Source organism: Condylura cristata, unplaced genomic scaffold (assembly GCF_000260355.1).
Source record: "Condylura cristata isolate star-nosed mole 26May11 unplaced genomic scaffold, ConCri1.0 scaffold00030, whole genome shotgun sequence".
Classification (NCBI taxonomy): domain Eukaryota; kingdom Metazoa; phylum Chordata; class Mammalia; order Eulipotyphla; family Talpidae; genus Condylura; species Condylura cristata.
Window position 1 is genome coordinate 22,227,842 of NW_004567131.1, and position 15,662 is coordinate 22,243,503.

Here is a 15,662-nt window from a genome sequence, read left to right on the forward strand (position 1 = left end):
TAAAAGCCACTGCCAATGGCAAACAGCAGTTGAAGGCTGGAGAAGAGACAACTGTAAGGTAATAAAACAAATTCCATCTGAGAAAACAGCCAAACCAGTACGAATAGAAAATGTTTAAAGAGACACCCAGGCTTTGTTACATACAAGTGTATTGCTGGAATTCTAAGCATCACCAGAAGATAATAAAAGCAAATATTTTAAGGAAAAAATAACCTGTCATTCATGAAGCAAAGCAGCACAGGCAAAGGAGTTTGTGTTAATTAGGTTCAAGTTTCACTGGCCAGAGCCCAAATTCTTGTGCTTCCTTATAGATAGGGTTGCTAAATGAAATACAGGACATAGATTATTTATTTATTTTTGTATTTTAGTAAGAGCATGTCCCATGAAGTATAATTTTGCAAAGCTCCTTGTTCTTTATCTGCAATTCATATTTGACAGTATTTAGCAGTATGAAAAAATAAACCTCACTTTTCCTGAAGAGGCAAACTTTTTCAAAGCCCAGTATAGAAAAATTTACTGAGTTGTTAGGAATACCCCATCAGTGTTCAGGAGGAGCCACCAGAAACACTGAGAAGATCAAAGTTCAGTATTTTTTCTTTCGCCACCTACTTTTACAGTATGCACCTGTTTGCGGAGACTTTAGCGGGCCTTTACTCTTGTTATTCAAATTGTGTTATATGGGTCGGCAATGTCAGCTTCAGCTGGGACCTTGCTGGAAATACACCCTCATAGACACCCCGCCCCACTGGCTCAGACTGCATTTCAAAAGATCTCTTGTGATTTGTATGTACAGTCAGGCTTGAGCCACACCAATTTATGCTACAGATTACAAAAATCTGCCCTGAGAAGGTATAGGACCTACAGTCTCCCTTGGGGCTCCCTGTGTGAGGGAAACCAGCTCTGTGAAATGTTCTTCAGGATTCCAAATTAACACTGCATGAGAGCAGAGGATCTGTGACTGAGGCTTTTTTTGTTTTGTTTTGTAATCAAAAAAAGAAAAGTTTAGAAAACAATACCTAGGCCCACTCTGGTGGTGCAACAGGCTAAAGTGCAGCACCATGAAGCTCACCGCAACCACTTCACTGCCAGTTCAATTCCCTGGCCAGGGAGGTGACCCACATGGTGTGGTAGCCTCACCAGCTGCTCCCCTCAGCAATGTACTTCAATGATCTGCCTGTTCTGCTCCCCACTGTGATTCTGGTGAATCCTCTGACCATTCCTGCACTTCTGGCCTGTACTCCAGTTCTGTATGCATAAATAAATGAATCTTAAAGAAAAAAAAAATACATAGTCCATTTTCCAGATGGGGAAACTGAAGGACCAAGCACACATGTAACTTTGCTAAGCCCTGTGCTGGGAAGAGACAGGACTGCGATTTTGTCTGTTGTCACTAGCTCATCCTCTTTCCTCTCATCTCCAATGAAAATGACACAGACCACCAGAAATTTTGGAACGACTGTTTGTTGATTGCCATTGTGCACTGCAAGTATTTTCTCACTGGGCCTGAAATATCAAAATCCATCCTTTTTCTTTCACACTTATGCCTAGAAACATCCTTTCAAGGGCTCATCTACCCCAATAAAAGCACTTTCTGTTGCTTCCAAGCTGTGAGAGAAGCCTTCAGCAGCAAAACCATGTACACTGATAAGTGAGGATACCCTGCAAGTTTGTTTGGGGATATTTTAGCTAATTGTGTTGCCACAGACCATTGAGACAGTTCTGGATAGACCATTCAATTAATACTACTGAAGGAGTAATTAGAAAGAACACAGGCTGCAAAACCCACCCCAGCCAACACAGCCATGTGAACATTTACTTCTGAATGTGATTAATCACATAAATAATTCTCAGAAATGAAATTAAAGATCACCCACGCATTGCACCCAGTAACATTTTAAAGCATTACATCCTGAATCTCTGTAATGAATTAACATTACAGTCTGGCTTGAAGTTTGCAGTTTTCAGCATACATCCTGCTCTGTTAGCAAGTGACCTTTTGACCCCCTTCAGTTCCAGTAACAATTTGAATTAACCATTTTAAAACGAATACAGATTTGGTAATGTCTACGCCTCAAGGAAGAAATGCCAGGTTGTGAAGCCATTGACCTCTGTGGCAGAACCAGCCATGATGCCAGCTTTCTAGAGCCCTTTGTCAACTGGGGAGATGGTCCTATTATCTGTTTATAGCAACAACCTTCAAGACTGTCCTATGAGAACTAAACATTCCCTCATTCCTTAAGTCACAGAAACACTCCCAGTGTTTTCACATACAAGGAATCTCTGAAAAACTGTAGGTTGAGGGCCCTCTCGGTGGTGCAACAGGTTAAAAACAGCACTAAGAAGCTAAAGCCATTTCAGCATGAGTTCGATCCCCACCCCGGAGGTGACCCACATGGCACAGCAGCCCTCTCCTGACCCTCATTTGTATAATGGGAGGTATTATCTCTGGAAAGAGATTTCATTTTAGCTCTCTATTCTGCCATTGACTACTTTTACAACTTTGTGCAAATGATAAGTGTTGAGTTTTGCATCTTAATAAAGTTCAGGTATATACATTGTCTAGGACAAAGCATGAAATGGATGCAGAATAAAATATAACACTCAAAGCATGTTTGTAACTTCTCTCCATCTGAGCTCCTAAGTAATGAAGCATCACCAAGAGAACAATGACTTGTGTTGAAAATCCATGCTAGTTCATCAGCTGGCCTAGCCATCTGGGCCCCCAGGCCAGGCAGACCTTGCAAAGGTGGAAATTAGAACATAGACTTAATGGTGCCATTGACTGAGAGAAGGGTAAGGTAGTTTTGGTTTGAGAAATCCAGTTTTAATCAAACTTAAACCAGAAATAGGGTTAGAAATAGTGAACTTGACAACATATCGGCTTTTTCCCCAAACAAGAGTGACCATGAATTACTGTGTCCATCTCCCTAGAAATACTATTATTTCCATTGATGCTCATTTTTAGTTCCCATGAAGACATACCATTTTGTATTCAGCCCTCTCATCTTTTTCTTTGGCAAAGTAGGCTGATTCAATTTCACTTACCTCATACAACTTACTCATCTAGTAAGTATAAAGTATTTTGCTCAGATAATGTTATATAGACAATATGTAACATTAATAGTAGGCAGAATATAATTACATTGATTGGTGTTGTTCCAGAAAGTATTGCTTATAGTCATTCCAACCTGATGGGAAGACTCTTCTTATCGTTATAAATAATTAATGGCACAAAGTAATTGGCAAGTCTAAAATGTTGCCGAATACCATTCGATCTGCACTTATATTTAATACTTTTTACTTTACAACTCTAAGGGTAAATTTAGAAATCAAATAACTTCAATATTATCTTACTCCAAGATTTTAGCATGCTGATAAATGGATTAACCGTGAATAACAATTCACTTCAAGCACTTTTATTTGTAAATCACAAGAAGGTTTGTTTGGTGGACGGAGTCCTGGGAAGATTATTTACTCCATTTGTCAATATAAATAACCGGTATTTTAGGACTAGTTTCTACATCTGCAAATTGTTTACTCAGACTTGAAATCACCCATGTACTCTGATGTTGAATTCAGTTTTCAGGGCATGGCATCTGTTCATTTTCAGGCACAAAATAAATCATATGGGAAATATTAGCTTAATAAATAATTTCTTAACTGATTTTTCTTTTAGTGTATTTGCTAACAAGTCTAGCACCAAATTCAAAACACATTTCTAAGAATTGTGCAGAACCTTATGGCCTTATGCTTTTGATTGAATTAATGAATAAAATGAAGTGGTGATATTAAATCCTAGGGAAGAGAAAGTGTCAGTGATTGTCTATTAAGAAAACTTGTTTATACAGTTCACTTTTGCTTACAGAAACTTTTAGATATAAAAACACACCATGCATAGCTCTCATCTTTGATGAGCCCTTGATCCAAGGGGGTAGGTGTGCAAATAGACTCCCAGCCAGGAGCTGATAATGCCATGGGTGTGGTCTTTGAGGGCCTATAATTCTGACTATGGTGATAAGAGATATTTTAATGTGGTACTGATTTTAACTCAGAAGTTAATCTTACATATTTGGCAAATATATTTTTCAGATGATATGACCATCATTCTGCTATTCATTATTTCTGTGTTTTCTGTTTTAGAGACGCCCAAGCAGATGGCCAGCAATGAAGTTTCGAAGAGGTTCTGGCCATCCTGCCTATGCTGAAGTCGAACCAGTTGGAGAGAAAGAAGGTTTTATTGTATCAGAGCAGTGCTAAAATTTCTAGGACAGAACAGCACCAGTGCTGGCTTACAGGTGTTAAGACTAAATTTTGCCTATACCTTTAAGACAAACACATACAGAGAGACAAACACACACACACATACACACATACATTCTCTCTCTCTCTCTCTCTCTGTCTCTCTCACAAGAGCCCTAAGCTGCTCTAGTATGAAGGAGACGAGATTTCCTGAGCCCAGTCCAGGAAGGGGAAAAGAAAAACTAAAATTTATACAAGATACCATTTACCACTGAACATAGAATTATCTAGTGGAATGACATCTATATTCAGAACATCTCCTGGGGACTTATCAGAAGTATGGCAAAATTATAATGCTATTGGCTTAGGTGCAGGGTTGTAAAGGGATCGGGAGAAAAATCCCAAAGCTTGAGTTCATAGGGATCTATACCTTTGTTCAAATTCTTGTCTGATATAATAAAGATAACTGTGTTCCAAAGCCTGAACCCTTCTCAAAAGAGCAATGACAAATAAGATTGCTGAGACAAATAGCTCCTGCAGAAGCAAAAACAACTCAAAAATAAGAAATTCTCTCTCTTCACCAGATTTGTGGCAGGATTTTGTTTTTCTGGTCTAAATCCACTTATTCAAACAAGTTCATTACTTTATGGATGGATGGCTCTTTTATTTGTACTGGAAGTTTGAACTATGCCTTGCTCTTCCCTCTTAAGGAATGTTAATGACCTGTGACCAAATTTCCAAACTTTTAGGGAAGGATGAGGAAAGCAGGAATGGCAGACAGATGAGGTTTTCAGCTCCCCCACCTTCAAATAAAACTTTTTTTTTTAAGAATTGCCTCTATTTTCCAACTGTGAAGTCCAATGAAGCCACGGTTGCTCCTGGCTGAGGAAACACAAACAATGTGAAGAGTTCTAAATTGTTTTAGAAGAAAAAGAAGCAAGAGATTCTAAACAGGTGTTTTTGGTTTTGTTTTTTAACTTTTTGCTATTTCAGTACTAAAGGCCTGTTTCATTGTTGATTCCTGCCCAAGAAGCCATTCAAGTCAGCATACCCCTGGCGATAAAAAGAATGAAAGAACCCTGCTGAATCATACAGTAATTTTCTTTAAAGCACATAGTAGTTACATAAATATATATATAAATATATTTTTGTTTATAACTAACACAAGGCAGGCTCTTGTGATTCTGAGTGCATTTTGTCATCAAGACAAAACAAATGCAGATGCATTACAGCATATTTCCATAGAGTTGTAAAATAATCCTTAATATTAGAATATTTTTATGTCACTTAGAAAAATTGGTTCAATTAGTTGCAGGGCCAATCATTTTCCTGCCAATTTGAGCCACATTCATTCATATCAACCCCTTCCTAGCTAAATAATCCAGATGCAAAAATCTCCTTAGGAAGGACCTGTTATTTGACCTGTAATCACAATTCAGATTTTGAAACTTCCCCATAAAAGGAGAGGCATCCCTTGAGGAGGAACATGACACCCACATAAATATATACCAAGCTCCTAAAGGTTCAATACAGGTACTGTGTGTACAACTCCATCAACATCTCGACCCATACAGCTTACATCCCGTGCCAGAAAAAGCTGTTGGTTCGGGTAGGGTGTAGTATCCAACATTTGCAGATTCAGGTATCAAGAAGCAGAGATTTCTCCTAAGCAGCATTTTACTAACAGATCAACATCTTTCCAAGTGTCTACGTAAAAGGACATTTTCACCAAACTAGTGTCATTTTCCATCATTTATATTTTGCTTTATATTTTTAAGTACCTGATGAGGGTAGTAATTGTTTTCTGAACCGACATAGTAACTACAAAGAAATTGACGAGCAAAGTAATTGAAGGATGTGATGACAATCTCTCCTGCAGCTAGGTTCAGTTTACATGAACTAGTCCACCTTATTTCTTGTGGAGTACATTTATGCAGATGCCAATAACCAAATGACTTGCCAATGTAACTGGTGCAACTGGTATTCTACAAAAGCATAAACACAGACGATTCCTTTTAGGATAAGATGCTACTTTCATGGTCGCTGTGACTTCCAATAGCGGCTGATTGACATAGTATAAAAAAACCTGTGTGTATATATATATCCAACTCCTTACACAATTCTTTGGAGTAGCATGTTCTCTTTAGGCCTTTCAGAGCTCATTTTTCATTTTTGATTCAAAAGAATTGGCAATGCTATTAAAGCAAACATGAAACTCTGAACTGTCCAATGAAGCAAAGCACTAAGTAATAGGGAAAACTTTTGGAAAGAAAAAGCCTACTGACTTGAGGAAAACATTCCTAATAAAACAAGGTGGTTAGACATTCCTATTCTGTAGCAATCATCAACTGGGAACGGGACTATCAGGCTGAATCCTTACTTTAATGAAACTTCCACTCTGCTTCATACTTATGATTCGGTTTTGGTACCCATTTACTACAAAAGATGACTAGACCTGCACAAAATTACTGGAGATTCAGAGTAAACTCTACATATCAAAAAGGACACAATGACTAGAGGATAACAGTAACAATTTTAAAATTTAAAATAATGCACATCCGGAGAAATCAGCTAAATGGTGCTACAAAGGGATTTTGTTAATTCATCTTCATTATTTATAAAAATAATCCTCAGTGATTCATTAAAAATACTAAAAAGAAAAATATATTAAGTCCAGCAGAAGCACAATATTGGTTTACTTACGAATGCTTTGGAATTAAAGTTATACTAACAAATTGAAATCTCAAGCTCAATTATAATGTTTAATTTATACCCCAATTATTATTTTAGTTTGAGATTCCTAGGGCAATTTCTAATCTCTCTCACATGTAGCGTGTAGGTCTGTGTTGTCCATTATGATAGTCATTTGCCAAATGTTACTATATAAATTAAATGAAATAAAAATGTATTTCTTCAGCCATATTAGCCAATTACATTTGAGCTTCATATATTGAACAATGCAAAACATTCCTATCATCAGAAAAAGTTCTGTCACACAGAGTTCTAGGTCTTTCTAATTCCCGCTCCTTGAATAAGGAGGAGGAAGAGGGAAAAAAAAAATTTGGTCATTCTTGGATATATCTGGTGACTTTTTATCACAGAGAGGTAGCACTGAGCAATGCAAAGAATATTAGCTGACTCTACTCTGAGTTTCCCACTATGTTACTGGGAAAATAGCTTTAACCTCCATGAATCTCAGTTTGCAATTTTGGAAAATAAAAGTGTTTGTCCTGTCTCCCCTGCAAGATTATTATCATGCAGATTTACTAAATGTACAGATGTACAGACTTAAAATTGAATGTCACTTTAACACACACAAAGCACATTCATTGATCCAGAACACCACAAAATGCATTCAGAGGAAGAAAATTCCACAGATTCTAATTTCTTGAAAAAATACCAAAGAAAGTATTTTAAAACACAAAGCAGAAATACTTAATTTTTTTTCACCTTAATATTTTCTATACCTGACATTTGCCAATTCTCTGTTCTCTCATGGCCATGTCTTCTGCGTGCAGCTTTCCAACTGGTTCAGTTCTCTATACTGTAGTCATGTGGCCTCTCTAGGTTATCCTGATTTCTCAACTTACTCTTTACAGCAAAGGCAGGCCCACGAGCTAATCAGAATAAAGTACTCAAATGATTCTCAATACCTATTTTATCCACATAACACAGATATGACACAAATGCCATCTAAAAATATATGAAACTTCATATGTAAAAGTTTGCAAGTACAGATTATATAAAAGGAATAAAATTTTAAATAGTTATATTATCATATGCAGATAATTCTCAGATCTATTGGTTATTGGCAAAAATAAAAATTTTATGCTATTTCTTCATTTTGAAGGAGTATAAAGTTGATAATGCCCCCAGAGTCTGTTGCTCATTTGAGAAAAAGCTTTGCTAGAACACATGCTCAGTTCAAGATTACTTCCATTCCATGATAAGAATTAATATTTAAATTCGATTAACTTAAGGTAAAAAGAACCCTATGGGTATGGTTTCTTTCTCCTATGAAATGTTATTTCCCTTTTTATTTCCTTGGGCAGTTTTCAGATATTTTTCTAAGACATGCCTTGCTAATTCCTGACGACTGTACTTGCTTTTTCCCTCCTGCTCACTGCACCCCCATCCTTCGGTATCTGTATCCATGTTAGATTCTTAGGAAGCATCTAATAAACCCTTTTCATCATACAGAATAGGAAACTGAGGCCTGCCCCAGGGTCTCTTTGGTGGCCTGGGGGTTAAGTCTTACTGCTATACCCTAGCTATGCCACCATGGCCTGATTTCAATCCCCAGAGCCAAGGAGCTGACCCACATGGCGCAGCAGAACTCTGTCTTGCCCATTGCTCCCCTCAGCAGTGTACTTCATAAATCTGCCTGTTCTGCTCCCCACTGTCTCTGGTGACTCCTCTCACCCCTGTCCCCTGCACCTCTGGCCTATGTCCCAGTTCTTCTACACAATAAATAAATCTTTAAAAAATATTGAGCCCCCTCAACCCCCCCCCAAAAAAAAAGATAGCGATTTTTTCCCAGAGTCAGAACCAGGTATTGAACTTAAAATTCCCACTGGTAAATTTTCTTTCAATTTTCATTGCCTACACTGCTTTGTTAGCATGTATGGATGAACAAGCAGCTAAGAAGGCACAAACCATTTAAGTCTAATTTTTCTGCTGCACTGACTGTTCTGTCTTCTACTAATGAACATTGGACCAATCTATGTATTGCTGTATTAACAATGATGTCATTTTTATACAACCAGTGATGTAAACCTCTAGCTACTACAAAGTCTTTATTGGGGTTTGTATCTCTCTTCCTTTACCCCAGTATATGATCCCAAGTTAGCAATATTAGCTTTTGCCATTTATAATTATTCTGCCTTCCTTCATTTCTTCCAATGCACCAGAAAACATGTCTTCATAATATATTTCCTCACTACACATATAACCACAACTTTTATTTGCTTTTTAAAACCATTTTAACATTTTCTCCCAAAACTTTCTTAGCAAATTTTATAAGTCTGTAGCCTTACCTGTTATATACACATATCACATTATGTATTTGTAAAGCACTTTACATTTATAAAGCACTTTGATTCATCCCTTTATGTGTTCATTCATTCACCCACTCAATTCACTTAAATATTTAATGAGTACCTCCTGGAACCAAGATCCTTCGCTAGATCTTGTGGTTTATAGTCAGAGATCAGGCATGTCAACTATAATCATAATACAGTGAAATCTTCAAAACACATTGCCAGTAGGTGGGATCAGTATTCCTTTAGCCAATTTACAATTCCAATGTTCTGTTCTATATAGGGAACTATTAAGTATTTGCCTGAAGACTGTTTCTGAACTCTGACACATCACTGCACATCCATGCTGTTTGCTCCAGTTCATATGCTCTGTTCATTTATTAAGGTTATTCATCCTTAGTTGTCCCTGACCCTAGACAACTTTCCAAGTCACTTGAAATCTTTCTGACCAGTTAATAGTTCACTTCTTGCACCAATATTTCTGTTGTGGTTTTTGAAGCTCTTCATACCAGTGCATCAAAGAAGCATTTGCACTTTACCTGTATGTGGCTGTTTGTCTTTTATTAGAGTATCTCATATCTCAGGTGTCCTCAACCTTAGCACTCGTGAAAGTTGGGCATCATGAGGCTTGGTTGGAAGTGAGGGGTCTGGGACTGGCCCATGCACTGTAAATTTTGTGCAGATTCCAAGCCTGGTGCTCTGCCAGTAGGCCATATACTTTCACATACCCAATTATGACCCTGGGAAAATGGGAAAATGACTAGATTATCTAGTGTGTAAAATATATCATTAACAAGAGAAGCAAGTCTGTTTCTCTGGTCCCTTAACCTTCATCATAAAAGTCTTTATGAAACTCAGAATCATAAACTCTTTGAATTAAAAAGGACTGCAAAATTTGTTAGTCCGACTACATATTCAACATTATCTATTTCTTCAAGTCTCAGTTTTACAAATTTATTGGGAGAAGATTCAAAGATTATGTCTGAACATTTGTGAACTGACTTTTTGGAGCTTTAGGTAAAGCATTTTGGCAAATGTGCTTTACTGCTGTGGGGGAGGAGGGTTGTTGCGTTGCGTCAATCTGGAGACTTCGCGTCAACTTCAGTATCAGCGATTTTGCTTTGAGGAGTCTTGTTTTGGTCATTTCATTCATCTACAAATACAGTCCTTTCATCACTGCCTTCAAAATATGCATAGAAGTTGGAATTCAGCATATATAATTTTAAGTACATCTGGATGAGTTTTCTAATTCTGATAGTGATTTTTTTTTTAATTGACGCTCTTCACAAAAATATCTGACTGCCCTAAGTAATTGAAAACTGGAAATTTCAATAATGAAATGTTTAAGTTTATCAAACCCAAGTTTCTACTTGTTTGATGTACCTTATGTCAATTTTCCTCTCAGGTTAGTGAGGTCGTGTGGATAACTGAGTCCTATCAGTTTGTACTTGTATATGTTTTGTACCAATTACAAAACTTGATGAACTTATGCAATAGACAACCCTTTCCAGATATTGCCAGGAGTAACAACAAAATCCAACTGGAATCTCAGACCACCCTTTATTCCTTGCTAGAAGATCATCTCGGACACTGAAAGCATTCATAATTATTTACCACTTGTTGCAACTATGAATACACAACTGTAAGCCTTGATTGTGAAGTCTCAGGCTGTAAGATATTGACAAGCACACCTGAAATGAATGCTCAAGACAATCATGGAGTCAGAAAACTCCAATTTAGGTGACCATCAAGTGTGCACGTGATTCTTCTCCCACTGTCAATTCAGACAGTGTTACTTTACATCATCAGCTGATCTAACTTCAACTTAAATTTTAACACATACATTTGTTGTCTGATGTAACTTTTAAGCCATCCAGTGCACAAAGGTTTCAGAAATTTTTGCAGAGGGAAATTATTAGCCGAGTGATTTTCAGTCGGTTACCAGAAATGATGTATTACTGAGAAATCAATGATACCTTTTTCTAAAGGACCAAATTATTTCTAAAGGACCAAATTATATCTAAAGGAATAAAATGCTCAAAATTTGTTACTAGAAGTGATTTTCCAAAATACTGTGGACACTGAAAGATTGTTACTTTAAACCCAAAATAAAAAGGTTGGGGGAAAAAATGTAAATCATATGTTGTTACTCATCTTTTTCTAATTTCTAAGGTTTATTAACATTTGAGAATTACCAAAAAAAAAAAAATACTCTCCTAATGTAATAGTTAAAAAATGGATTTGGCAGACAGTGATATATCATCTTAATTCACTTAAAAATCTGAATTTTTTTCATTTCCACTGGAGTGTCAGTTTTTAAAGTCTTCTCCTTGCATGTCTCTATGAATAGACATATTCATGATCAAAATATCACCTACTAATCTAAAACTAGAAACCATTTGTGCCTATTGAATAGATACAGAACATGAAATTAATTTTAGAAATTTGCTAAGTGGAGAGCCATATAAACCTGCTTGTGGGTGGTTGGGTGTGATTCATGGAAAAGAAATAAAGCCCAGATACACTGTCAAGTAGTTTTCAACTTCCTCAGAGCTATGTGCAAATAAAAAGTCAATGAGAATCAGGTCACATTTAGGTCATTCAGATACTGGAGCACAGATCCTGAAATTTATGCTAAGAAACATGTTCTGGAGGTAAAAATCAGGGGTATTCCCGATTAGTCTACAATGCTGCCATCTTCCTCCCTTTCTGGCACTAATCTTAAGATCACTGAGGCCCCTGGTCTAGGAAATTGAATTACTTCTGTCCATTATCGACCAAAAAGAGACTTTCCATTTATCCCCCTTCATTTACAAGGCAAAACCATGCTCTTTGTTTCCCTTATGCCAGAGACCACAAAACAGCCAACCACACACAGGCACTAAATGAAATAAAAATAATTTCCCTGCTGAAAGGGAAAGAAAGGGCACTTTCACCTAGAGACAGAGAGCTGGATCTCTGTGAGGTCTGTCTCTCTCAGGACACAGACTCTAGCACGACACTGGGTTCAAGTCTAAGCCACCATTTCAAATTTTGAACAAAAACATACTGAGATTGTCCTATTTGTGGCTAGACAATAAAAAGTCAAATTAAGTATCCTTCACCAGGGAACTCTGAAAATACCATTAAGAGAAACCAGAGCTTCCTACTTCAGAAGTGTTAAATATCACTTTAGGGAAATTAATTAAGTGAATTTTGTGTATATTTTAAGCGACTATCAGGACCTGAGAAGGGGAAAGTCTTTTTATATGTTGGTCAAAACAAATCTCTCATTTGAGGAATTTGGACGGTGCCTGGGAAGTACATTATTTTCAGGGGAAAAAAAGACGGTCCTTTTTGCCTGCCAGCTGGGATCATGGGAACCTCCAGTGCCAGGAATTTACTGCTGTTTCTGGTAATTCTGCTTGTAGTCATTTGAAATGTTGAAGTGTGAAAGGAGAACTTGGGCACCCGAGGGGCTGTCTGTGTTTTATGCCAGTTGCACCAGCATGCAGAATATTTGTAAATGCATTTCAAAGCGGGTATAATTGTGCCCTTTGTCAAAATCACAAAGCTCACTGCGGTGCAGCTACGGGAACACTGGGGACAATCAGACCCAGTCCACCCCAAGCAAAAGGAAAGAACATGTGGGTAAGTACAGCATATTGAGATCTGCTTCCCACTGTTTTCCAAAACCCACACAGCACATCAAATCAAGGACATGTCTTTTCAGGTGAAGGGTAATTTTGCAGTGGTCTTCCAAAACTAGTGTAAGGTTTGTAAAACAGCATTTTGAATTGACTCCAGTCCTGGGGCATCATTCCTATTCCCTTTGCCATGTCAGTGAGACACACCAAGGCTGCAGTCACCCCTGACAAAATAGCACATGCATACTTCATGTGACTTTATTCTTCACATACCTGAACCTGCAAATGCAACAAGGATTGTCGCTAATGGTGTCTGATCGCAGGAGCTGAGACCTTGGTTGAAATGTAATCATTCAGATGCTACATACTTCTGTAAGTTTCTTGACTATTTTCACAATAAGATTAATTATCTGAGTTTGAATGTATTTCCTTACAGTTCATTAATTTGCCATCTATCTTTTACCTGGGATCATGATGATTGCAATAATTCATCACACTTTACTTCACATTGTTTTTAAACCAAGTTTTTCTGTAATTTTTCTGGTTCTGCTTACAGTAAATGGGAAATCTTATTTTTTTCCTAGTAAATATTTCATAAGAAAGCCAATATATCAACTGCCATAGTGACAAAACTCATCTTTAAAGATCTGGAAGTTGGTGGTGACCAAATGTTACCTATGTTCTCTCTCTTGATTACTTTTTTTTTATTAAATCATGTTTTCTCAATTTCATTAGAGTCAACAATTGGGGGACTATCGAAGGGGGGAAGGGAGCAATTTCTGTAATACTGCTGTCTTTGACTACATATTAAAAACAATAAATGACCATTTTGTTTTAATTTCTTAAATGTTTTGCCCTTGTATTTAAACATATTTGTTGCCTTTCTACCATTAGTTTTCAAAACATTTTATGTGTTATAAATTTCATTCGCAGTGTCCAGACTGCAGGTTAATGACAGGATAGAACCGAGAGGGGCAAGCGTCAGAGTATAATGGATGATGTTCCTCTTTTTTGCTTTAAAAAATAAACTAAAGAAAAAAAATGAAGACCATAAAATGCCTTAGTGTGAGACCAAAGCAGCTTGGTTCCCACCTGAGCCCCCCCAGAACCCAAATTTTGATTTCATGTCAATCAGACAAGGGGATTTTAGATGCCATTTGAAATCAGTATGGATTAAGTCCCAGAGCTTCAGCTCAGCCCATGCCTCTGTCTCTGGTCTTGGTGTGTGAATCCCACCGATATCCAAAAGAATACCTACGATCCCATCTTCTTTTTCCCAAACTGGAAAAACTGTACCCATTTCTCTGGGAATTTGGGGCATGTGCTTCAGTTAATTTACATATAATGGCTGAAGTGAGAAGTTGTGAAGTCCAAATATCCTTCCCCTGTGTCCTACCCAGTCTTGGACTCTTTTTTTTCTTTCTTGAACTATTTTTCAATACCAACAAATATTTACAGGCCAGAACCAGGAAGCAAGAGCTGGAAGCTGTGGGGAATTCAAGTCAGGGGCTTCACTGAGCAATGGTTCTATGTAACTTGAGAATTTCTTTAAATCTTACCTCTTTTGGAGTTATATTCATTAAAATTTGATATCATGGAGTAAATTTAGAACTGCAATTTTTAAATGGTGTGAATTGTCTTAATGATGCCCAAAGGGGAAAAAAATTAAATCAAATCATGCAATTTTCCCTAACAAGAGAAAAAGTGAGAACTGTGATTTTAGATATCCAATAACGTGTGCATCGCTTTCAATAGTGCAATGGAAATGAGCCTGGGCAATCCCTGTTAACAAGCTGAGACGACCATATGATTCATTTTAAAAATAGCTATAAACTTAACCCAATCTGTAGACAGGGTGTCTTCATAGCTTCCATATTCTAAACCACTATTTTCATAATCAGTCTCCTGATAGGCCATTGAGAATTCACCCCAAATTTAAAACACATTTACTAAATGTCTGACTTGTGCAGACCAGTGTTTTTGACTCAAGACCTGCAAAAGCAAAAACAGGTTGTTGCTTTCGATCAGCTTGCATTATAGTACAGGAGAGGCCATTTAAACAACTATGTTAGATCAAAAATTATATGAAAAATTGTATGAACAGGGTAGAAATATGTACTTGGTACATTGATGTCAGGGAGAGGGAAGAGTCATTCTGTATGGAAGAGGTCAAAGAGCATTCATAGAGCAAGTAATGTTGAATGTAGTCTTAAAAGGACAGTCTCCCTGGATACCCAGAACAGGTTTTCCCGAGTCCTGCCAACTTGGCCTGTGTATAATTGCAGGCTAAAGTCAGCTGAGGCCCTGGAGTTTCATACAAGTATCTTAATTACCTGTAAATATTAAAACTGGGGGTATTATCTAGATTTTGGATTACTTCCAGAAACAACTTTCAGAGAAATCTACCTACATGGCAGGGCAAACATGATTATAGAAGATCAGAGTATTTTATCATCTGAGTCTCTCCTTGAAGCCCCAAGTCCCTATCCCATTCCTTAGCTACTGTTTTTTTTTTTTCCCATTTAATTTAAATTTATATCCATATAGATTTTTCAAACATAGGTAATTAACTTAGTTCTTTCTGCAGCTTAACCCAATGGTAATTTGATTGCTCAGTCAATCCAAGAAGAGCCAAAAGGGGTAGGGGAAATGTCTTCTCTGCCTCTACAATCTTGATGGGAATCATCATCATTAGGAGACAACACAGTACACCTGGGACAAGATAACTATCAACAAGTAGGTTGACTGCAGCAGAGAA

At 37.3% G+C, this 15,662-nt stretch overlaps 1 protein-coding gene across 3 annotated transcripts in view; it reads left to right on the plus strand.

The window, feature by feature from the left end:
* The window catches only part of PLXDC2 (plexin domain containing 2), a 350,950-nt gene extending 342,371 nt beyond the window's left edge, over positions 1-8,579 (plus strand). For all 3 annotated transcript variants that reach the window (XM_012731363.1, XM_012731361.1, XM_004691292.2), the window contains one exon: positions 4,141-8,579. In XM_012731363.1, coding sequence (XP_012586817.1) covers positions 4,141-4,257 — 117 coding nt within the window. In that variant the 3' untranslated portion in view covers positions 4,258-8,579. The remainder of the gene's footprint in view (positions 1-4,140) is intronic.
* Positions 8,580-15,662: the final 7,083 nt, after the last annotated feature.